The 24270-nt window shown below is 35.2% G+C and overlaps 4 protein-coding genes across 5 annotated transcripts in view; 1 reads left to right on the top strand and 3 right to left on the bottom strand.

Moving 5' to 3' along the window:
* Nucleotides 1-701: 701 nt before the first annotated feature.
* Nucleotides 702-9908, bottom strand: LOC100184487 (GTP-binding protein 1-like). The gene is made up of 12 exons (XM_026838822.1): nucleotides 9161-9908; nucleotides 8872-8980; nucleotides 8118-8301; nucleotides 7317-7525; nucleotides 6558-6697; nucleotides 5405-5527; nucleotides 4602-4717; nucleotides 3982-4126; nucleotides 3177-3359; nucleotides 2009-2144; nucleotides 1531-1709; nucleotides 702-1163 (listed from the first exon to the last, which is right to left on the bottom strand). The coding sequence occupies exons 1-12, from the start codon at nucleotides 9344-9346 to the stop codon at nucleotides 975-977; spliced, it is 1899 nt and encodes a 632-aa protein (XP_026694623.1). The 5' UTR covers nucleotides 9347-9908; the 3' UTR covers nucleotides 702-974.
* A 314-nt stretch (nucleotides 9909-10222) lies between these two features.
* LOC100183743 (U4/U6 small nuclear ribonucleoprotein Prp3) lies at nucleotides 10223-16518 on the top strand. 2 transcript variants are annotated; one of them, XR_001975201.2, is made up of 13 exons: nucleotides 10223-10345; nucleotides 10645-10749; nucleotides 11048-11152; nucleotides 11418-11602; nucleotides 11961-12066; nucleotides 12357-12551; nucleotides 13278-13444; nucleotides 13804-13883; nucleotides 14273-14416; nucleotides 14855-15068; nucleotides 15347-15465; nucleotides 15831-15914; nucleotides 16232-16518. XR_001975201.2 is itself a non-coding variant. In XM_018815938.2 (11 exons), exons 1-11 carry the CDS (start codon nucleotides 10316-10318, stop codon nucleotides 15411-15413), a joined length of 1398 nt encoding a protein of 465 aa, XP_018671483.1. In that variant the 5' UTR covers nucleotides 10223-10315; the 3' UTR covers nucleotides 15414-15466. The 2 variants fall into 2 exon arrangements, 1 of the variants encoding a protein (XP_018671483.1); XM_018815938.2 differs by lacking the exons at nucleotides 15831-15914; nucleotides 16232-16518 and having other exon boundaries at nucleotides 15347-15466.
* A 7-nt stretch (nucleotides 16519-16525) lies between these two features.
* Nucleotides 16526-23221, bottom strand: LOC104266621 (glutathionyl-hydroquinone reductase YqjG). Its single transcript, XM_009863300.3, has 9 exons — nucleotides 21905-23221; nucleotides 21511-21601; nucleotides 21184-21265; nucleotides 20877-20949; nucleotides 20087-20285; nucleotides 19586-19679; nucleotides 19149-19265; nucleotides 18633-18749; nucleotides 16526-17107 (listed from the first exon to the last, which is right to left on the bottom strand). The coding sequence occupies exons 1-9, from the start codon at nucleotides 22104-22106 to the stop codon at nucleotides 17009-17011; spliced, it is 1074 nt and encodes a 357-aa protein (XP_009861602.1). The 5' UTR covers nucleotides 22107-23221; the 3' UTR covers nucleotides 16526-17008.
* Nucleotides 22616-24270, bottom strand: part of kcc (potassium-chloride cotransporter) — a 29696-nt gene continuing 28041 nt past the window's right edge. Inside the window, 1 exon segment of the mRNA NM_001033830.1 lies at nucleotides 22616-23557. Coding sequence (NP_001029002.1) covers nucleotides 23466-23557 — 92 coding nt within the window. The 3' untranslated portion in view covers nucleotides 22616-23465.

Below are 24270 nucleotides of genomic sequence, written 5' to 3' on the forward strand. Positions count from 1 at the left end.
ATAATCTTATACATCCCGTCATATTTCAAACGTAAAAAAACTAAATATCTAATGGGTTTAAAAGTTTGGTAATATCATTTACACTGTACAGTAGGGTAGGGGAAGATGGGACACCTTTTACCTCTATTTTCTCGCCCCGTTTAGTAGTAAACAAAGAACTTTTAAGAAAATATAAAACTATATGCCCATGACTCCCATTGACCGTTGTTAATTGTTTAAAACACGATTAGAATATTATGTGCTAAAGGTGTTCTGTCTTCCTACTATACGCATTACGTTTGTATAAGTAATGGAACATATAGGTATCAGAAGATTTTATATATTTCTGCAAACCATCTCTGTGGGCCTATGAACCGAAACAACGATTGCCGCATTAAGGCTTACAGTGGAACCATACGTTTGATTGCAATGACTCAGATTACTATACAGGATGTTTTGATGATTTAATCGGATTTGTTCTGCGTGAGGGGAAATCAGCGCTTTAATAGTTTTGCCCATTGTGTGTCCTAAGGCAAGACACTTCAAGACAATTGCTCCAAACCAGTGCTCAGTCATACATAAAACAATCACCCATAAAGTTACATACGTGGTAACTTGTAAGCGGGAACGAGGTGTATGAAACAGAACACCTGTGTTATAACGATGGTCGTTGCCCCGCTAGAAGATGATAAACAAGTTACATCATTCATCAACTCCACCAGTTGTACCAAAAGAAGGTTTATTTACAATAATAAACAATCCAAAGAAATCGAAAGAATGTTTGTCAAATAAGTTTCAATGAGATTTATTTGAAGCCAACAAAACCTGGACAAAGTCTACACACCATTACATAAACAATAAAAATCTATTTTAGTTTACAAGACAAAACATAAATTGTTGTAAAACCTCAGGCAGTCCTTCACTTACTGTGACACGAAAACAAAACATCTGTCAAGTAAAAACAAAAACGACAACAACTCTACAATGGAGTTGGTTCATTCCTTCGAAGTTGTTGGTTCAGGTTCAGGGTCGCAGTGGTTACGGTTTGCCCACCGACGCCCTCCTCTCCTGGTGCTTGAAGTGGTGGGTTCAGTAGTGTTGGTGTTGATCCCAAGCCTTCCCTGCTGCCTCAACTTGGCTGAGCGCTTGAGGTGGCTTTGGTAGGCAGGAGCGTCTTTAAGGAGCTGTTGAAAGATAGAACTAATAGTTTAACTCCAAATAAATGAAACTTATCCACGATTTCGTGGCAATGCAGAAATGACGGTATACAAGTTACCACGTATCTAACTTTGAGGGTTTTAACTCTGCTACAGTGAAGCATACTTGATCAAGTTAAGGTCAAACTATTGTAAATAAAATGTGCGACCCTGAAATGTGTCCATCATCTCCAACACAAAATATATTGAACTAGATGTTTAATAATATAACCTTGAAATCATTTCACTACAAACTAAAACTCAACAGACAGCTAAGCTTTATAAAAAACCCTTGGTAGACCTGCCACCCCAGGTTTGACGCTTTATATGCAACACCAAACCACCACTATCATACCTCCGTTATCGTCCCGACTGCTTTGGTTCTGCCTTCACGGAAGACAAACTTGGTGCCAGGTTTAATGAACTCTGGATTTTTTAAGAAACGGAAATGGACGGAAGCTTTGTCTCCCGTCCTTAGATGTTCCTTGTTCATGTGTAAGATGCTTGCTGTTTGACGTATGCTACCACAGTGAACTGTAACATACATGGTCATAGTTTATTGTATAATAATATATATATATAGATAAATAAGATTGTTAAACGTTTCTCCACGACATTCTACTTGTGCGTTATATAGGCAGTAAAATATACCAATGGAAAAATGAAACTTTTTGTATATGTACAAAGCGCGTATGATAGTCCACAAAAATGTAGAAAAATGCCAAAAAAAGGTAATTAGGTATATGGTATATATTCATAGCAGCATTCTACTTGTCTTAGTGACATAAATGGCAAAAAAGCAACTTTCTTCTTAATAAAACTGCATAATATACCCATGGCTTGATATTTTGAACTAATAGTCGTGGGATGATGAAGCACGAGGACCTCTCCCATGTACTCCCATACAGCTTGTGGATTGCTCTTGGGATGAACCATCACCATTCCTTTGCGGATACTGGATCGTTTCACCTGGGAGGAAATATTATTATAAATGTAAATTCATTTAAAATAGATGTGGTAGGGTAGGCAGGAATCCAGGGGTGGCAGGGTGGGCAGGCTAACCCCGGAGTTTTCTGTATAGATTGAATACAGTTTATTTTCTGTGCCAAATTAAAAGCATCATATATATTTTTTGCACATCACAATATTAGGCATTGAAATAAAAAGGTAAAAATTGTGCAACCAAATTGTGGGTAAACTATCCCTACCTTTCCTGCATTTATAAAAGCGTGGTGCCTATAGTGATGGTATAGATATTTTCTATTGGGGTTCGGATATGTTTTAAAATTCAGACTTTAAAAAAAACTTTAAAAATTGCTAAATCCGATTACATCATATTAATTATTATTACACAAAGCATAAAACACAACAACTATGATGCAATGGATTAGTAATAATGAGCAGACAACCAATAATAGCACCCACACATAAGAGGCTTATTACGTAATATAACAACACTAATGACACACAATGTACTGACTAATAGACAGCAGAATATGAAATACCTGCTTGTAAGACTTAGATTTTGTAAAAAAAAAATTTTAAATTTTTAAATGCAGATTACTGATCACACTTTTACACCAGACCATTATTGCAACGAAACATTATTAAGCATGGGGTTTCAGGGTCAAGTGTTATGTAATACGGAACCAACAGCAGATTTAATTTTTGTCTGTTATATTTTATAGCACTGGATCCAGACAGTTATTTAGTTACGATAATCATCCAACTTCATGAGCATTATATTAGGACCAGATCCACAAAAATATCATAGTTGCATAAGATTTAGAAACATATAACACAGATTTCTTACTCAGTTTCAATACAAACATGTACAAGCGTACAGGCAGCTCATGTATAGGGTTTGTTATTACATTTGGCTGAAGGGGCTTTTAACAAGCGTATTTTTACCCAGTTTTCTTACAAATAGTTTCAATACAAAAATGGCCACATGTATGAACAGTTCGTTTGTATTTAAACTGCATTCCAATCCATTCTCACCTTTTTCAACGCAAACGCAGCAGTCTGTCCCGCTCTCACATCCTTGACCGGCATTCTCTTCCTGTGAATGCTTTTCACTTGAGCAGGATCAAACTTACCCAACAGATCGGGTCCAAGTAATAACACGTCACCAGAATTGATGATTCCCTTCATCACTGTGCCCGACACCACTGTCCCTACACCCTGTGTGTGTAATGTAATGAAAATATGAAGTGATCAGTGAAAAGACATAATGTTAAGTGATGGTTAAGAAAATCATGGGCCGAACAAATGAGATGATTGGTTGACATGTAAAGCCAACTTTTAAAACAGAGGTGACATCATATGTTTCAGTGTCTAGTATTCAGCCTAGCGTGGTTGTTATACAATGTAATTATGATTTAATCAACGAATAGTTGGCTGCATAGTGTTCAGTGTTTAGCAGAATATTTCAAGGGTTATCATGGTGATCAAGTATGTTTATTTAAGCATAGTAACCAGTGACCAGTCAAGGATGTGAGATGAGTAAGATGCTTGCTGTGCAAAAAGAATTTACTAATAAAGCTGCATGGTTGTATCAGCCTAACACAAAATTAACAAAACAGTGTTTATTCGCTGCATAAAACCATACCAACCAACATATTTGATTACCAAGTCAAATATAGTTGGTATAAGCACACCTTAGGTATGAAATATAAACTGCTTTTGGTTAAGTGCATTTTAGACAGTAATTTGATGTTTCAATAAGCGGCAGAATTTATTTCATTTAATTTGAAAAATGTAATAGATTTAATTTCGGATAAACAGTAAATTATAAGTGACTTACTGGGACAGAGAAGGTGTCGTCTATTAGAAACTCTGGCAACACCTTGTCGTCAAACTTAGTTCTACAGTTGAGTAAATTTAAAAACATTTTCAGCAAATCGATATTTTGTCCCGTGACATTGCTGATTTGGAAAATGGGGCAAACTCTGCAAGGAAAAAGAATTTAAAATTAAATTTATCACTTTTAAAAAGGAAAATGAATAAAATGGTGATGTTAATACATAATATACTCATTTTCATATTAAAACAGATTTTAAACTCCATTTTAACAATGTCACCTCAGATTTTACTTAAATTTAGACATATCATCCAACTGCACAACATAATATTCAAAAAGTATGTCACAATTTTTTTATGATATTTATGAAGATATGACCACACCCTACGTCACGTAAATACTTCATCATTAGTTTAACGAAAAAAATGGGATGAATATGAATATGAATCATTCAACAGCACAAAGAAAATTAAAAGCTAATGTCAAAATATGTTAAGATTGTAATACAGAAGCTAACCTATGAGCAACCACCACACATCGCTTAATTACTTCATAATAGGTTTAATGAGACACATGATGACATATCCTCACTGTGAGGTGTCAATCATATGAATGCTGTTTACCTTTCAGAAGTGAAGTTGGTCGCCGTAACGATGACGTCATCTTTGGTTGACACAAGTACAGGTATCTTTCTACAACCCGGCGACTTAAGGATCTTCACGAGAAGTTTTAAAGTTTCCTGAAGAAAATATCATTGAATTATTATAGTGGTAATGTTAATATAATACATTTACAGAGTAAAACAGATTTAAACCTAAATACATTTGGTTGGACTTGATTTTTGTTTGTTACAATTTCAAAGAACTGGATCATTAAATCTAAACATTTGCAGTTGTTGTTACCCTAAAAATATAGGATATGTTTTACTCATGGAGATAAAATCTAATCTACAACAATCCCGGGATAATTTAAACAGAACCACTGATTAAAATCCTGTAGCAACCTTGGCATAATGTGATGCAAACAATAAATAAACAAAAAGATAAAACACATTCTCTACAATATAAAGTAAACATTAAACACAAATCAGTTTCACTTTGCCATAATTCGCCAAACTGTTATCAATTATTAACTAAACATGAAACAGTTGTTCAAAGAGTGCAATACCAGACTAAATTGCCAGGTAAAATATAATCACCTACAAAGTTACATACATGGTAACTTGTGAGCAGGCACGAGGTGTATGCAACAGAACATCCCGTGTTATAACGACTGTCTATGCCCCGCCATGCGAGGATAAATAAGTTACATACATGGTAACTTGTAAGCGGGCACAAGGTGTATGAAACAGAACATCCGTGTTATAATGACTGCTATTCTCCTGCTACACGAAGATAAACAAGATACACACATAATAGGTACCTACCTGTAGGATATTCTCGGGACACATGTCGATCTTGGTGACCACCACAAATACAGGTACGTTCAATGCAAGAGCGAGTCCTAAGTGTTCCTTGGTGGTTCCAATGATACCAGCATTGCTACCAACCTGTGTGGTGGGTGTAGGGGTAGTTTTACATATAATGTAGATGTAAAGTTAAGGGTGTCTGGGGCGTAATTACAATTTTTAAAACAGGTTGACAACCTTTGGATTTAGTACCCCAGTTTTACACTTTAAAATAGATTTTAATCTAGTCTTAAGGATGTATTCGTGTCCACCCCAGATTTTACCCTGCTGTTAGGTGTCTATACAAACAAGCAGAGCTAAAGTATATTGCATTCACCACATTAATCAATGAGGTTCCATAATTTTAGTATAATTTTAAAACATGACGCACAGGATTGCGTATAGTAAGCAAAGTGGTGAAAACAGCACAACATGTGTGGGTGGGAATATACACAAGTGTCGTATTACCACCTCACACTTACAATGGTATGAAACATACTTTCCAAGGTTGTGAACGACATTGACGATGGTTTCCAATGTGAGAAAACCACAATAACTAATAACTTTACAATACAGAGTATGTAATGTATTTAAACATAGTTATCTAATTTATGTATAGAATATTGTAAGCAACCAAGCAGTTTACATAAGAGTAACATTAGGGGTATCTGGAGTTATCTTTAACGTTACCCCAACATTTGAAACACGGGGGCATCATAATATGATATAGACCTTAATTTCACAGTTGGCCAAAGTATATTGCATTCACCACATTGATCAATGAGGTTCCCTATGTTTGAAAACTATGAGTGTAACTGTATTTTAACAATGTCACCCCAGATTTTACCCTGCTGTTAGGTGTCTATACAAACAAGCAGAGCCAAAGTATATTGCATTCACCACATTAATCAATGAGGTTCCCTATGTTTGACAACTATGAGTGTAACTGTATTTTAACAATGTCACCCCAGATTTTACCCTGCTGTTAGGTGTCTATACAAACAAGCAGAGCCAAAGTATATTGCATTCACCACATTAATCAAATGAGGTTCCCTATGTTTGACAACTATGAGTGTAACAAAAAAGATTTCCACCTGTTGTATTAAACATATTATAAATATTAAATACCAACCATTAGCATACAGAAGTCGGGCAGGTGACCAGTCATTCCAAATACAGTGGTTTTAAGATATCTTTCATGGCCCGCTAAATCCACGAATGTGATAACCTTAGATGATTGTTGACATATGTCGCTCCAATCTATATGACCGGCTGTAAGAGGGAAACATTGAATTTATAAGTTGTTATATACACGTGCATCTATATAATGGACAGATTATTGTGTTTATATAGAGTTCTATGGGAGGTTGCAAGGATTAAAAGCTGAGATTATTCTGTTCTATATGGGTGAAGGTAAGAAATAATAAACTTTGATTTTAGGCCAAAGTTGGTCCATTACTGAAGAGGAATATACAACAATAAACAAAACCCATAAAATATGAAATATAAAATGTAAACAGAATTTGAAAACCAAAATAACTTTAAAATTAAAAAAAATTTAAACGCCCTTTTACAAATTTGTACTTTTATATCACATAGGCTATGTGTTAAATATTAATACTGTGTTGTCTATAAATACACACCAATGAATTTCTGGGTATACTACGGTTACTACCAACATATTTTGAATGAAACCCAACACTCTAAACATGACAGTGCAGCAGTTATAATTGATCGCTTAGTATATGCATGTCACAAAATTAAACTCATATGTGTTAAATGTTATTCTTGTTCATAAATATATTTTGTGTCTTTTTCTGTGTCGTTCTACATAATCCGTTGTTCTTAAGAAAAGGCAGAGGATTTATAATAAAACTTAATTTTCACGCACCATGAGGGTTGGGTTGATTGACAACCGAGCCATTGCTACTGAACCCGAGGATCTCGTTCCCGATGCTGCTCGTGCGACCTGACTCGACCTCGTGTTTGTGGCGGAAAAGTTTTTGTCGTGAATATCCTCGTCCGTTGTCGAGCTCACAGTGGGTTAACACGCCTAGTAACGTGGATTTGCCGGCATCTACGTTACCAACCACTGCTACTCTGTTCAAGGGGGGTGGACATTATAAAGAATGAATGTAACTTCTTATCCACACATGGCGGGGTAACGACAGTCATTATAACATGTGTGTTCTGTTTTACACACCTCGCTTATAAATTGTCACATATGCAACTTTGTGAGTGATTTTTGGCGATGATAAAACATTAAAATGATTCAGGCTTATGTAATCTTGTGAGTAATTATTATTATTATTATTTTTCTTAGTTTTTAATGTTTGGCTAACAGTTCAGTGAATTTACACAACGCATTAGTTAGGCGTCTTGCCCAAGGACGTCCACACACAAAGTAAACAAACAATGAATAAAAGTGATTGCAATGTTTACACAACAATGATTCATCTTTCTTGCAACTGACAGGTCTCCTATATGAAGTTTGTATACAACAGTAGCTCAGTGCTTATAATTAGCACATATAATGTGACAATAAATAATTGCTGATTTTATTTAAATAAAAAGGCATTGTGCTATTTCAGTCTTAATTAACATAGTATAGAAAATGTCCTACAAACCTATTTTTGGCATATATATATATATATATTATTTATTTTAAATAAAATAAGTTAAAATCATTTACTTGACTTCCAGGAAATCATTCTCTTCAAATCTTCTCCTGATAAGATATTCCTCAACCTTTCCTTGGTCAGCTGACCTCTCTCGTAGTAGCGTGCAATCACAGTTGAGAGTTTCAGCCAAACTTTTGAGGGTGGCAAGTGAAGCTTGTAGTTCTTCCTCTGACAATCCAACTTCATCACTGGTATCTGTTGCATGGGAGGTGTAATGTTACCGGTGCCTACTGTGACATGCCACACAAAAATTTGAGAATTTTTGAAACAGCATTGACATCATATGGTTTAGCAACGATTTAGGCATACAATAGATTTAACCCTGCTGTTAGATGTCTATACAAACAAGCAGAGCCAAAGTATATTGCATTCACCACATTAATCAATGAGGTTCCCCATGTTTGACAACTATGAGTGTAACTGTATTTTAACAATGTCACCCCAGATTTTACCCTGCTGTTAGATGTCTATACAAACAAGCAGAGCCAAAGTATATTGCATTCACCACATTAATCAATGAGGTTCCCCATGTTTGACAACTATGAGTGTAACTGTATTTTAACAATGTCACCCCAGATTTTACCCTGCTGTTAGATGTCTATACAAACAAGCAGAGCCAAAGTATATTGCATTCACCACATTAATCGACCTAAATTTGAGTAAAAATTATAAAATTGTAACACCTATAGTTGCATAAAAATGGAAATGAAATTAAAGCATTTCAAATTACATTTACTTCCCCAAGTTACCCACATACATACATACCTGATTCACCAATGGTATAAACACATTCTCCATGGTTTTCCAGCAGCCTCTGTCGCAACTGTCGCATTAAAAGATCGTATTCATCGTCATCTGGGCTCACAAGGATATCCTGCGGGAGAAAGAATTTATAAAAGCAACATACACAAAATGTTTTGCTAATACAAAATTAAATATATATATATATATATATATATATATTTATTTATTTTTCAATAAAGCATTATAAAATTTGATATTACAAAATATTTTTTCGAAAGCATTACAAAATTAAAAAAAATAATAAACATACTTTTGATAATCCAAGCAAATCATCATCCAAATCATATTCATCATGGAACCCATTGTCGTTAGCTGTTGGCGCGAAAAGGTTGTCAGAAGTGTTTTTGCTTGATGTGGAATTTTTACTTCTGTTCGAGTCAGCACTTAATGTTCGCACTGCATGACCGTTCTGTTTGGCCACTACAACACTTTCCATGTTTTCGATAACTTTTGCAAATATTTTATCGTTTTTGTGAAAAGTATATGATTTCTATTCCGTTTCTTTGCAGATAGGAACGGCTCACCTTAACAACAAGCTCAGTTTGCACAAGTTACAACAAAATCATGGCATGTTTTATAAACCTGTAGAAAATTCAATAAATTTTATTATAATTGACAAATGAAAGCTATTTTAAATGAAAAAAAACAGGTAAAATGTTGCACTGAATTATAGAAAAATGTTGCACTGGTTATAGACATTTTATACTGCAAAGGAAAAGAATGTTACTAAATCTTAAAACGTGCTGCTTATATATAGTATCAGTACACCGACATTACGATATTATAGCAGTAACCTTACTATTCTATGGTGCAATAAATCTTGAGGTAAAAAAATGAACGTTTCTGAGCAAAGTGCAATTACATTGAACAATAAAAATAAACAAACGTATTTTCACCGCGTTGCATCAGCCGTATTTTGCAGCAGAATTGAAAACCGAACGAAATATTCCTTTTACAAAAAAGGCGCACTGCTTGTAGAACGGAGATTCATTTTGTTGAACGTTTGTTGTTACCTTTACTACGTCATCAGTTACCGGCATACGTCATATCTCAGCTGGTAAGTTGTAAACGTCATATCGACATCGAAATAATATAACATTTTGATGGATAATGACGTCATCATTCAATCTAAAATCGTATAAAATCTGTATAAAAACATTTTTTAGTATAAAAAAAAGAAAAATAGGGGGTAGTTAGTTAACTGTTTTATTTATTTTAGATTTACATTATTTGCACATTTTTTAAACCATTGCGCGGTCTATATTCCAATTTACAGTACTACGTTCACGAAGTACTTTGGTTGATATTGTGCACACACAACGTTTGTAAAACGATTAAATTTGTTTTGACTGTTTATGTTTATTTGTGGGGTCCAAGAAGCAAGCAAAAGGAAGTTTTCGTTGCCATGGAAGTAGTTAAGTCAAGAAAACGAAAGGTAGATTCGCTGTTTTTTATAATCTATGCACCCATCGTGGTATGTATAATAGAATACATAGGGTGAAGGATGCTAATGCATAACCCCCCTACATTATCTGATAACGACTTACTCTTATAATCTCTAAACCCCAACCAACATACCCATTGACCCCTAACTAGTTTGACCACCAACATCTAACACTTTCCACCAGCCTAATGTGTAACGTACCAGAGGATGCTTCACTAGTAGCTAGTGCCCCATAAAGTTAAAAGTATTTATACCCTTATAATGCATAACTTTGTATATTAATAACCTAGGAGAATGGGGTTCACGATGAAACAACGAAAAAGTCTCGAAAGTTTAGCGAGCCGGAGGAAAAGGAAAGTAAAGATGATAAACAAAAGAATTTATCGGCTCAAGAGGTAATATACTTACGCCTAGCGCATAAATGAGTGCTCGCCTCCAGCACAGGGGGTATGAGTCGGGGATTGATGCTGCTACCATTTAACAACTTGCACCCTTGAATTATCTTGCACACCGACATGCAAAGAGACCTTCAACAACAATTCCCTTTAAACTAATGTTGATTATTGGTTGTCCAAATTGTCAGCCGTATGATGCGTTAAAAAAATAAAAACAATTGAATGAATAATTTTACATTACCAGTTATAAAAGTTATGTGATATTTTATAAGATCTATTTGCATAAATTGCGTTGCAGATCAAAAAAATGATGGAAATGGCTCGTCAACAAATCCAACAACGAAAAGAACAAATTAAACAACTCAACCCTGTTGCTCTTTCAGCCAAGGTTCAACTTGCACAAGTGAGATTGGTTTAATTTAATGCATGGCAACAATTTATAAAATGTAGAGGAATTAAACTTAGCATGAAGTGTATGAAACAGACTGTTGTTTTCCTTCCAGGAGAAGATAAACAAATTGCATTCATTTACTCGCAAATTTCTTTATGGGATAACTCGTAAGCGGGCACAAGGTGTATGAAACAAAATGCCTGTGTTATAACGACTGTCTTTGCCCTGCCATAAAAAAGTTACCTCCATTTATTCAACTTCTTTTAATCATACAAAGGCGAAGACGATGAGCAGTGAAAGCCAGCAGGAGCTTGCTTTGATCACAAGCGCTGCAGAGAAAGCACAAAAAGCTGCCGAGCTACAAGCGAGAATTCAGGCTCGGCTCGCAGCCAAGCCAAACCTAATACCTGGGATGGCAGCTGGGTTACAAGCAAAGTTATTCACAGCACCTAACATTGCAGAGTAAGTTAGGGTTTGGTGTTTCAGGATGGTGACGCACTGTTTGTATGAACAACATACATAAGTGGCCTGAGTGTTGGGGTAATGGGCGGCTCTGGCCTAAATCCAAAATCTCAGGTGACCAGGTCCCATGGCATGCCTCACTGTAGAACCTCACCCATATAGAATATAATGTGCATATACAATATTGGGGTAATGGACCAACTATGGCCTAAATCCTCATCAAGGACCTCACCCATATATAATAGTAAAATAGAAGTGAAACGGTATTAACAAAGCAATGTTTCAGATTGTGTTTTTAACTTTTGGGTAACGCTTAGTCTTTGAAATATAAATATGATGTTACGTATATGTGTTTTAGACAAGAACAAACCGCTCCTAAACCCCTAATATTGGATGAGATGGGAAGAACCATTGATGCTACAGGTCAACTATTAAATATCCCAAGCAGAGTACCAACTTTAAAGGTATCTTATTTATTTGTGATATTGCACTCTATATTATATTCTATAAAAAAGCGTCCTGTATTGAAACTGTGTTTCATTGTTATGTTTTGCTTCTGTTATGCCACAGTGGATTTAGCTTTCACGTTTTCTATACGTTTTTACTGTGTTTTTTGTCTGTTGCGTGTTTTAACAACTTTGGTTTCATTTCTAATTCCCTTCTCTGCGTTGTTTGATATAACCTGATCTGAAGAGACGGCAAAATTTATATTTTCTTATGAGTCATGACTGCTACAGTATATTGTTTGTCCCAGGCAAACATTCGTGCAAAGAAGAGAGAAGAGTTTCGACAAAAGTTGCACGAGAAGCCCCCTAGTGATGAAACAAGCGGTGGAATCAACTTCTTCGACAACCGAGTAAAACAGGAAACCGCTTCAAGACCGAGGAGGAATTTCAAGTTTCATGAAAAAGGAAGATTTGTTAAAATTGCGCAGAAAATTCGAACAAAGGTAAGAAACTAGTTGGGAATATTGCTTAACCTTAAAGTGTAACATAGATGGTGTAGAGGTATTTAGTGTTTTTGCCAAACTCATTCACCAACATTGTTGCCCAGTACATGATTAGCCCAGAAAATTTTGAAAAGGTAAAAATTGGGCAAAAAATTTAAACAAAATTAAGAAACTAGTTGGAATTGTAGTTTAAATCGATACCGTGGATGGTGTATAAAGTATTTGTGTAAATAATTCAACCACATTGTTGTCCAGTACATGTACTATGAAGTTACATGCTGCTTGTATTATTCTACGATTTATACCCATAACTGAGTCTGTATTAAATTTTTTTTCTATTACTAACAATCACCCACAAAGTTACATACGTGGTAACTTGTAAGCGGGCACGAGGTGTATGAAACAGAACACCTGTGTTATAACAACTGTTGTTTCCCTGCCATGCGAGGATAAATAAGTTACATACGTGGTAACTAGTAAGCAGGCACGAGGTGTATGAAACAGAACACCCGTGTTATTACGACTGTCGTTGCCCCGCCGTGCGAGGGTAAATAAGTTACATACGTGGTAACTTGTAAGCGGGCATAAGTTGTATGAAACAGAACACCCGTGTTATAACAAACACTGTCGTTGCCCCGCCATGCAAGGGTGTATAAGCTAAATATATTACAATTTAAAAACTGATATATAGAGAACGAAACTCAAAACGTTTTACTCACCCACCAGGCACAGCTTGAGAAACTTCAGGGTGAAATATCTCACGCAGCCAAACGCACAGGGATCCAACAAGCTTCAAAACTTGCGTTAATCGCACCAAAAGTTGGTCCTGAATGTGATGTAGATGCTATACCTAATGTAGAATGGTGGGACGCCTATATTGACAACAGGGACAAGTAAGTTATATATATATATAGGTGTATATATTATATATAATATATAATTATATATATATGTATATGTATAGGTGTAACTTTGGGGGGTCTAGGATGGAATGTTACCTCTACTTTCAAAACAGGGCTGACATCATGTGTTTTAGCACCAATTTGTTAAAACAGATATTACCCTGCTGTTAGGTGTCTATACAAACAAGCAGAGCCAAAGTATATTGCATTCACCACGTTAATCAATGAGGTTCCCTATGTTTGACAACTATGAGTGTAACTGTATTTTAACAATGTCACCCCAGCTTTTGACACCTATGCATCACAGTATATATAACTTAGTAAGTACATCTGTACAAAATATCCTCCAGCCATCAAGTGGAATCAGTGGAGATCGCTTACGATGCGATAACGAACCTCATTGAACATCCAGCCCAACTTAATGCTCCAGGTTTGTCAATTAGGTTTAATGTTATGCAGAAATGTAATTGTTGTGATAAAAGACACTGAACTGTATTTGCTTCAGTGGTCACTAATGGGTTTTCCAAATTGTAAGCCATACAGAAAAACAATCGCCCACAAAGTTACATACTTGGTAACTTGTAAGCGAGCACGAGGTGTATGAAACAGAACACCCGTGTTATAATGACTGTCGTTGCCCCGCCATGCGAGGATAAATAAGTGAAATTTTTAGTCTAAAATCACAGTAAAAATTTGCAATTAATTCCTTATCATACTTGAGCGCTTGTAACTTGCTTTAGTTTTGTGAGGCTGCAAAAGTAACATGCATGTCCAGCAACAACATTATATATATCGTGACCATACTTGTTTAACCACTAGGTAGCGGTAGACGAGCCCCTGTATTGACGACTTACCTCACGAAGAAGGAACGAAAGAAGATGCGACGAATGAATCGGCGGGAGGCATTGAAGGATGAGCAAGAGAAAGTGAGGTTGGGACTCGCACCAGCACCTGAACCTAAAGGTGAGAAACAATATATTTATTACAAAATTTATGTTTTTTACTTTATTTACTTATGCATTACATTATGCACCTAAACCTGGGAAGGTTTTGCAATCAGGCAATTAAAAAACAAAAATCCGGCCGATACCGGTTAGCAATTATATTTTTCCAGCAGTTTACTGACGTGTGCGTTACGTCAAATGTTGCCGATGTAACTAACCCTTTGTGGCTAATATTGGGATAATTAAGGTTTTCTGTTACGTCTGCTACCAGGCATACTGTAAATAGTCTTTCAATGGCTTATCTGGTATGAAAACTGTGAATTTCCGATGTTTGCATGTCATCAAGGCCTCTTTGGAAAATTATAATAAATTTTTTGTTTTTTACCAGTAGAGCTATTTACTTATATGTTGCATTATAATTGGTAGCAACAAGATATTCATTACTTGATATTTGCAGTGAAACTCTCGAACCTGATGCGGGTGTTGGGCACGGATGCTGTACAAGACCCTACTAAGGTTGAGAAGCATGTTCGTATGCAGATGGCTAAACGACAACGAGCTCATGAACAAGCGAATGCTGCGAGGAAGCTTACTGATGTACAGAAGAGAGAGAAGAAAATTAAGAAGTTAAAAGAAGACACCTCAGATGTTGTGCACGTTACTATGTACAGGTAAATAAGGATGTTATAATATTGTGGTGTCATAGCCATAGGCGCCAAACCTGGGGTGGCAGGGTGGGCAGGCAAACCCCAGAGTTTTCTACATTAACTAGAAAATATAAGTTAAAATGTAATATTAGGTATTCCTCCCTTCCCTGTGTTTTGTTGCATATGACCATTTCTATCTTCTTATTTTCAAAGCAACAAATTAAATATACACTACATTGTGCATAATTGACTGCTTTCCCACCTAAGTGACACCTTCACTACTAACCAAATACTTTGTGCAGAATACGTAATTTACGCGACCCCTCGAAAAAGTTCAAAGTGGAAATGAACAGCAAGCAGTTATATTGAACGGGATGTACCATCTTACACCCTGATATCAACATAGTGGTCGTGGAGGGAGGTGGCTTGGGCTGATACTATATTTGTAGCTTTGATTTTATAGTGAAAGTTGTTGGTATACGCACTGTATGATTTAATTGAAGCACGCAGTGCTTAATTAATAAAATATATACATATTGTTTTAAGTAGATGTTGTCCAACAAATTTAAATGGTATGAATGGACTTCCTTATATCTATACATTTAAAGGTTAGATCACATTAACACGATACAGCACATACACACATGTTTTATCTTACTACCTATGGTAGTAAAAGTTGCCTCGTTGTGTTCGTTAAATACAAGTACTTGGCTTTTTTGAAACTAGAATAAAAGCCAACTTACTTTAATATAATTGAAGCGCTCTTATATAAAATTTGATGTCCAGGACCAAAGTCTCAGCGTAAGTTCCGTCGATTGATGATGTCACGAATAAAATGGGAGGAAGATAAGAAAGGGAAGCGACATGCAGGTGCGTTGTTTACCTTTAATAACTACAATATATATAGCTGGAAAATACTTGAGCTTTTATCGTTGGCAAGTAATCGCGATGGTTTGAATTGGGTATATCGAGTGCAGTTACACAACTAACGGGCAAAGTGCTATTTCCAGAGTAGGTATTTACCTTTCACCTTAGTCGGGGTAAATGACACTTAACGAGGCAAAATACTAATCTCTAATCAGTAGAAAGCAAATAAATGACATAAAGTGTTTTTAAAACAAACTACTTCTTGGGAAATTTCCCTACACCGTTATTAACTTGGTGAACAATGAACATATTTGAAACAGAAGCGGACGGGAGTGAAGAAGCCGCGAATATTAAGTGGTGCGAGTTGGTGTGGGAGGGAGAGACAAAGAAGAAGAACTTCGGTGAAATGACTTTCAAACAATGCACAACTGACTCACAAGCGAGGGAGTTTTTCAAGAAACACGGAGTTGAACATTATTGGGATCTTTCCCACTCGGAAACGATTCTACAAGAGTGAATTGGAATTCGTTTGTAACATTAATATGTGGTTGATACTGACTTTGCTGCCAACGCATAATAATGCTGAATAAACTTATTGTATATTAAAGATATTTGTGAAGGTCTGTTTATTAAGGTTAACATGCAATGCAATAAGTACAATAGTAAGTTTGGTAAGTAATAGCTTCTCATTATGTTGTGTAAAAGGAAGTGCAAATATGTGGAACATGATAACTGCTGTAGATGACGGTAAAATAATTCATTGAGAGGTTAATATGCAATATGTAGTAAGATTTGAATATAATAGTCTGAAGTTGATATGTTGTAACTTAGATGGTGACAGTTCGCTCCATGCATTGCATAAAACATGGTGTAGTATTGTGGGGTAAGATGGGACACGTTTAGAACATAAACACGATCAGGATATTTGGATATTAAGCAATTACTAACGGTTTATGAGAGTCGTGAGGATATGGTTTTATAATTCTTTGAATGTTCTTTGTTTACTGCCAAATGGGACGAGAAAATAGAATGAAAGGTGTCCCATCTTCCCCCACCCTACTGTACATACAACATATTGACAGTAATCTTGTGTGACATTACACAGGAAACTTGGTAGCTCTGTCGTGCGGATCATTGAAATTAATATCTGGTCCAATATACACGATGGCAAACGGGTTGATGCTGGTGTGACTCATCTATAAGGTTGGGAGATATGAAAGAGATCTTGGTTATAAGTAAAACAATGCAAAGTATTAACCCTTTGGGGACGAGATATATTTTAACAAATTTTCCATTTTTGACCGACTGTCACATATTGCTCCCTAGCGACACAGGTGTTTGTGCTGGCGAAAAATGACCAATTAGACTTTTGTTCTTTGGAAAAATTGCTACAAGGTTGTATTTTGATTTTTTTGATGACGTCATCAAATTTTGAATGATATCATCAGAAATCTTGTATTTACGTGTAATTAGGGTTTTTAGGTAAAAATTACATAAGGAATCTATTGCAAAGTTGATTCCTGGTTTGTTTACTACCTAACTAAAATGATTGTTTGATTTGGTGATGTCAAAGGGATCAATTACGTCACTTATAACCTGATGACGTCATTTTTTAAAAGTTCATTTTCGCTAAAATCCTAACAAAACTTGCCAAAAACGTTTTGTTATGAATTTAAAGGTAGAAACAACGTGTAGAAGCAAAATGAAATTAGATAATACACACAAAATCATATTTTATGTAAAATTTGTTTCATAATACCGAAAAAACTTGTAGAAACAGCTGACATAGCTATTTTTACGCAAAACCACATTTTTAACCGGTAACTTAGACGGGGAAGCCCCAGAGCAACATAGAGATCAGATAAAATCGCTTTTATTGGACAGAATGACGTTAAAACCTTGATTTTTGGACAGAATATGAACCATCTTCTTAAAAAAGGCTTTAGGGTTTTCAAATCAAGTTTACTAAAAACTTTTAAATGCTATGATGCCTTTTTCAAACGTTATATTGGTGGATAATTCCTTCCTCTTTCAAATAAAACCAACTGTAAGAACTTTTACCAACTATAAAAAAAATGATGAACATTTTTGTGAACACCTGTTTCAAAATGCATATTTGCATTACTCGTCCTTAAGGAGTTAAAATTGAATATGAGGCAACTAATAATGGGTAGAACAAACAATTTCTACACTACTTAGAATTGAGATTTTTGTGCACTGCATTAATTAGTAAACATTACAACCCAAAGTTAAAAATATTTGCTTAAAATTGAATATGAGGCAACTAATAATGGGTAGAATGTACAAGTATGAGCGCAAAACCTAGGGTGGCAGGTTAAGCAGGTCTACTCTGGAATTTGCTAGACTGTATTAATTTTAATACAACATTCTACACTGCATTAAACTAAGTGTTTCTGCACCGAACTATTCAATAAACTAAACATTACAAACAATAAGTTAGATTTTTTTCATACGATAGCGTGTCTAACTATCCCTGCCTCCCCTGTGTTTTCAAAAGTTTGCACCCATGTGCAAAATGTAAATGCAAACACGGTGAACCACATAAGTTATCTATGAGTGGGGGCAACACAGTCGTTATAACACGAGTGTTCTGTTTCATACACCTCGTGCCCGCTTACAAGTTACCACGTATGTAACCACATATCGTACGGTTTGCAAAACATTCATTAAAATCACAAATAATTACCAAAACCAAATCACCTGGTAATGTTTCGTGATATGATTCATGTTTGTTGTTTCACCAAACTCTGGCTTTTGGTAAAGTTCCTTGAGGTAGTTCCAGATGTTTGGATAATCAATTATCCTCTTTTTGTTGCACTTTATATTTATATAAAACATGTTAAAAAAGGAAACAGAACATACATATACATCGATGCATGCTCATTTGCACAAAAGAGATTGTTGATAAACGTTTTCAGCAAAAGGTGTATCAATGTACAAGGGTGTTCGTCAATATAAGCTGCTCTAACAATAATTCACTCAGTCTACATCAGGGGAGCAGCCGATATAGGGGTTTAGAACCAAAATAAGAAAGGTCCAAGCCTGTATTGATGCTAACGGGGGTCACTTTCAACATCTTTTATAATTGTCATTCATATTTACCTCCTGGATTCTATACTGAAACATGTCTGTTAATAAATATATAAATGCAGAGTGACTTTCCGAACACTCTGTACCAGCCAATTTGTTGTGACTTTATTACAAAGTGAATTTTACCTTAAAATGTCCATGGTAAACCGGATCGAACCGGATTAAAGTCGTATAAAGTCGAATATCCGCTTCAGTGAGTTGACAACCAGTGAGATACCTTTGTTTTGAAAGTAAATCTTCCAACTGCATATAAAATAAATCTGAGTGTTGTAAATAAATAAAATAGACAAATACAAATAAATACATTTATTGTAAATAAATAAATACAATAGTGAGAAAACTACGTTTTAACATAATTTAATGAATGTAGCTGTAAACTAAATACTCTAATATGCTATGTAACTTTTTGTAACTTCATCGTAAAAATATACAAAATTTTATTCTTAAAACAAGGATTTTTAAAATGTTCTTTTTCGTTTGCAACACATGTGTCACTGTAGACAAATAAAAACGGGAAAATTTAGAAAGACTAATCTCGTTACGAAGGGTTAAGTCTTACAAACCTTGTCCAGATGTTCAAACAAACCGTGCACAGCCAAGTCGTAAGCTTCCTGACTGCGTGCGAACCCACACCGGTACACGCCATTGTTGATGTTTCTAAAATTTGGTTTATAAGCGTTAATATCATGATTTTGCTTCATAAATATAAAACAAATGTACTTAAACCAAAGAATATTTAGATACAGCATTGAGCTTTGAAACCAGTATCCCTAGCTACAAAAAAGTTATTACTGCATACATATTATTAACTGGAATACTAAATTATTTCATCCTTAAGTAAAATCATACACCTAACTTGCACGTAATTAAAGAGAAGATATAAAGGACCATGCGTTTTTCTTCTTTCCAATTAAATGTGAATATGTTGTAAACCATTAGAGGTTATAACTTGTAACAACTGTCATTTTGTCACCGTATCCGGTTTTATTTTTATAATCTTCGCTACCATTATCAAGTGGGTAGTTAAAAGCTATTATTAATTATCATATATAATGAAAACCTACGGGTAAACCCAGCCATTCACTTCCTCGATTTGACTTCTCAGATCCTCGGGATAAAAATCCAATTCTCTTTGTCCGTCAGTTGCGCAATAAGCATTGAAACTTTTATTAAACATTCGAATGATTTCACTCGACTCATTATTTACGATCTTTTTGGTTTTCTTGTCGAATAACACGGGCACTGTTATCCTGCCAGTGTAACCTGTGAGTAAATGGATAAGGTATGTAACTCGGGTTTTCGCTATATGGCCAGCAGCACAGCCAAGGGTGAGATCCCCCTTTAAAAAAAATCCCCAAAATAATTACCCCTGCTCCCTCCTTTATTTTTTTCCTGCATGCGAAACTGACTATGACTGCAATTAGCAACAAAAACCCTGCAAACCATGTTACTGTCATATTGTGATTCATATGATGAAAATTGTTTTATTCGTTGCACAGAAATGCTTCACAACATCCAATATACATCACAGAATATTTGATGTCATAACTTATTACTCAGAGTAAACAAGACACCATAGAATCTGTGACAGTTATTTATCTTTATTACTACTTGATATGAGTGAGGTCTTTGTTTAAAAACCTAAAATGTTCACCAGATTTGGCCAATCACCGTAACACCCACAGTCCAATATTAGCCATTCATTTATTTATCATAACATAGTCTGATGAACCAACAAAATATAACATTGGCTGTGGTTTAACAGAACACCCGCGCAATACATTGTGGATTTGATTCCCTTATCATAGATTCACATGGTAGGACCTGTATAACATTGAACGTATTGAAGTTTACCTGGTGAAACTTGATGGTAAATATCCTTCATGTATTTCGCATCAAAGATCGGATCTTTCTCGCATTGCTCAACCTGTTTTTAACATATTTACTCAAATGATATAGCATTACAGTTATCTCTATAAACAGTAACTAGGACTAGATTAATTAAAACAACGAAGAGAATAAAATATCAGCAAAATGGCAGTCGCTAAAACATGCTACTGTAAAAAAGTACTTGAGTAAAGGTATCGAATAAAAGCGGGACCGTTAAACCCATAATACACCTTAACTATTAACCATAGTTAGCCAATAAATATAAACCAACTTTTTCATTGAATCTCCAACCGTTTTCGAGCATAAGAAAATCAACCACAGTGTATGAGATGACGTTTTCCAAACCTTTGAGTCTAAGAACAAATTAGTAAAGTTATTATACGAGCAGTTTGTATAACAAAAATAACAAAGTGTTTTATGTATTTCTTCGAAAAAGATATTAAAGATCAAATTAATTAAAATAACGAAGAGAAGGAATTAGCAGCAAAACGACAGTAGTTAAAACAAGCTATAAATAAAAAGTTAGAGCAAGAGTTAAAAAGTGTGGCCGTTAAACCTATACCAAAGTAAAAACAACCAAATATATAAAATCCTATACTTTCTGCTGATTAACGTTCTGTGCGCCCATGGACAAGCAAGCGAAACATAAAGATGATATCGACCACTTTCTGGTGGGAATTCACCGCCCTCTGAAAAATAATAACAATGTCAGTAAATTCAATTTACAAACCAATAAAGAATGTAATAATGAAACATAAGCATTAGTAAAGAATCCTGGAGAGAAGAATCCTCCGCTACTTTACAGATTAGGCTGGTGGAAAGTGTTAGAGGTTGGTGGTTAGGGGGACTTAGGGATTATATGGGTTAGTGTTCATAGGAGTTATTAGTGGTTAGCCTATAACGTAGGGGTAGGATTCTTTAACATCACCAAATTTTGCGTTGAAAAATGTACCAGAACGAATACCACGGCAGCTCTTACAAATGTATTTTACCTTTAATTTCGTTTCTGAATGCAGATTCCTTTCGAACGAATGCGCCTTTAGCGTTTACACTCGAACTGACATCTACATGCTTTTCTGTGCTCATATTTTTAACGGATTGAATTTTCAACAAACTAGGTAAAAGTAACTTAACTTGACAGAGCGATTGTAGTTTTGAAAATCCTAGCCCTAGACGTGCTGCATTTATAAACATACTAGACAAAACGTATTAAAAGATACGCCCTTATATCATGAAACGAGTCGAGTCATGTCATATCTTTTTTCTTCAAATTTTACGTGTAATGTCTTGTAATATTACCGCTATCGTCGACGTGTTTTGATTAACCCAGAAAGTGCAAGTCATAGTTACAGGGCAAACGTCACTCACCATGACGTTGCATTATATCGAATGCTGCAACAAAGTCAACATGTAGCAAATGACGAAGCAATCCCGCTACAATACATTTTATTAGGCGGTTAATTCAAATCTTTTTGTCATGTATGAATGCAAAACGTTTATCATCGCATGGCGGACAATTTAATCAACGTATAATGAACAACTGTGTTTTAACAATTGCAATGTGTAAGCAAAGAAATTAAAACCAGATTGTTTTTTTATATTTTTGTCTACGTGTCTTGCCCGAAGAACATATACTGCCACAAAAGTAGCTGCACCAAGACTTGAACCCACACATGCAAACCAAATAATTCATTACGATAAGTTAATGAACGTTTTTATTGGCAGCAGTTTTACACAAACTACAAAACACTTCGAGAACTTGAGATGTCGTACGTTTTGAGTTCCACGGAAAGAAATACCGTATTTTGTAGGTTTCAATCGTATTGAATGACACACAGTACGATAAAATCAAATAATAAACATTGTGCCAATATTTTGTATATGACGTCGCATGCTACAATATTAGATAGGCATAACTAAAGCAAGAAAAACTAAAAGAACAAAATTTTGCGCATTTTAAGTTGAGATTTGACCAGACAGTGGTTTTGCTTTGGATGATTTTGTTAACAATGCATTTTGTAGATACAAGTATCTAATATTGCTTGTGTATTAAAGCTTCATTGGTTTAAACAATCTTTTGTTTTCAGTACTTTTGTTATCACGCATAAAATAGTATTTTCCGGCTCCTATGGTAAAACCATAATTTTATTCTAATGTTTTATCTGCCTTTCGGCAAAAGTTCAACCTTAAAATGTTGGAATAAAATTAACATTTTATGCCATACAAGCCGAAAAGTAAAGGATATTTTTGTTTCAGTTGATGCTTAGGAAGACTAAACGTGTCAAATATGTTTCAAGTATTAAAGCTTCACCATAAAGAAATAAATTATGAACAAAATATACAGAGAATAAATCTACGGAAGCAAAAACGAGTCATACTGCTTAGGTCTATATGGTGTATCTAATGAGTGTGGTTGTTGCAGCAGCAGTAACGTATATACCACGTATGTATTCCTTCAATAGCATTTACGCTGAATATTCAGCTTCACTTTTGTTACAAGGTAGTTTCACCGTTAAAATTAAGACTGTACATTAGTGTTAGGTAAGTCCATGATTAGGAGTAGATAGTAATGACTTCCCTTCCACCACCACGAACCATTAACACACGATCCAATCCTTCAGTTAACACCTCAAGGAACTCCATGTCTGGGGGGAGGTGGTCAAGGAAAAAGTTAAAACTTGTAATTTATTTTTATATTATTGATTAAATGAATGGAGGTGTTGAGCATAGAGTAACACTGGTTGCAACTTGCGTGTATGGGAGTATGTAGTAGCATGGGTGTTGGGGTAACAGGCAAATTCTGGCTTAAACCCAGGTCCTTGGCAAGGATTTCACCCATATAGGATAGAAATGAACAAACGTAGAATATTCTGAATTTTACGCAAAATTCAAGAGTGACATTGTTTAAATACAGTTACACCCATAGCTGTCAAATATAGAAAAAACAATCTGATTAATGTGGTGGATTATCATATTATTAATGTATTAAAAATAGTCTGCCCTTTTAGTAGTACATTAAATATAGTTTGCTCCCATAATATTATAATTATACAGTTAAAGGATACAGTTTGCTTCTCTTGACTCGTTGCTGCCCTTCGGTGGCCCAGGTAAGTTAAGTATGACAAGTTGTGCCGCGTGCGACTTGTTTACGATTACTTCGTTTAATTTAACAGCTGTGTGCATTCGTCGTACATTGGTGGATTGACTGGCAGGAAAGTAAAGCAATGTTATTTCTTTGTTATGTAACTATATAAGTATATAGTATTACTGTGGGGTAAGATAGATAGCGTTGATACATAATGTCCCATATTTCCTGATTGTGTTTTAAACAATTCCACACGGTGGAAATAGTCGTAGC

This window comes from Ciona intestinalis, unplaced genomic scaffold (genome assembly GCF_000224145.3).
Source record: "Ciona intestinalis unplaced genomic scaffold, KH HT000119.2, whole genome shotgun sequence".
Lineage (NCBI taxonomy): Eukaryota > Metazoa > Chordata > Ascidiacea > Phlebobranchia > Cionidae > Ciona > Ciona intestinalis.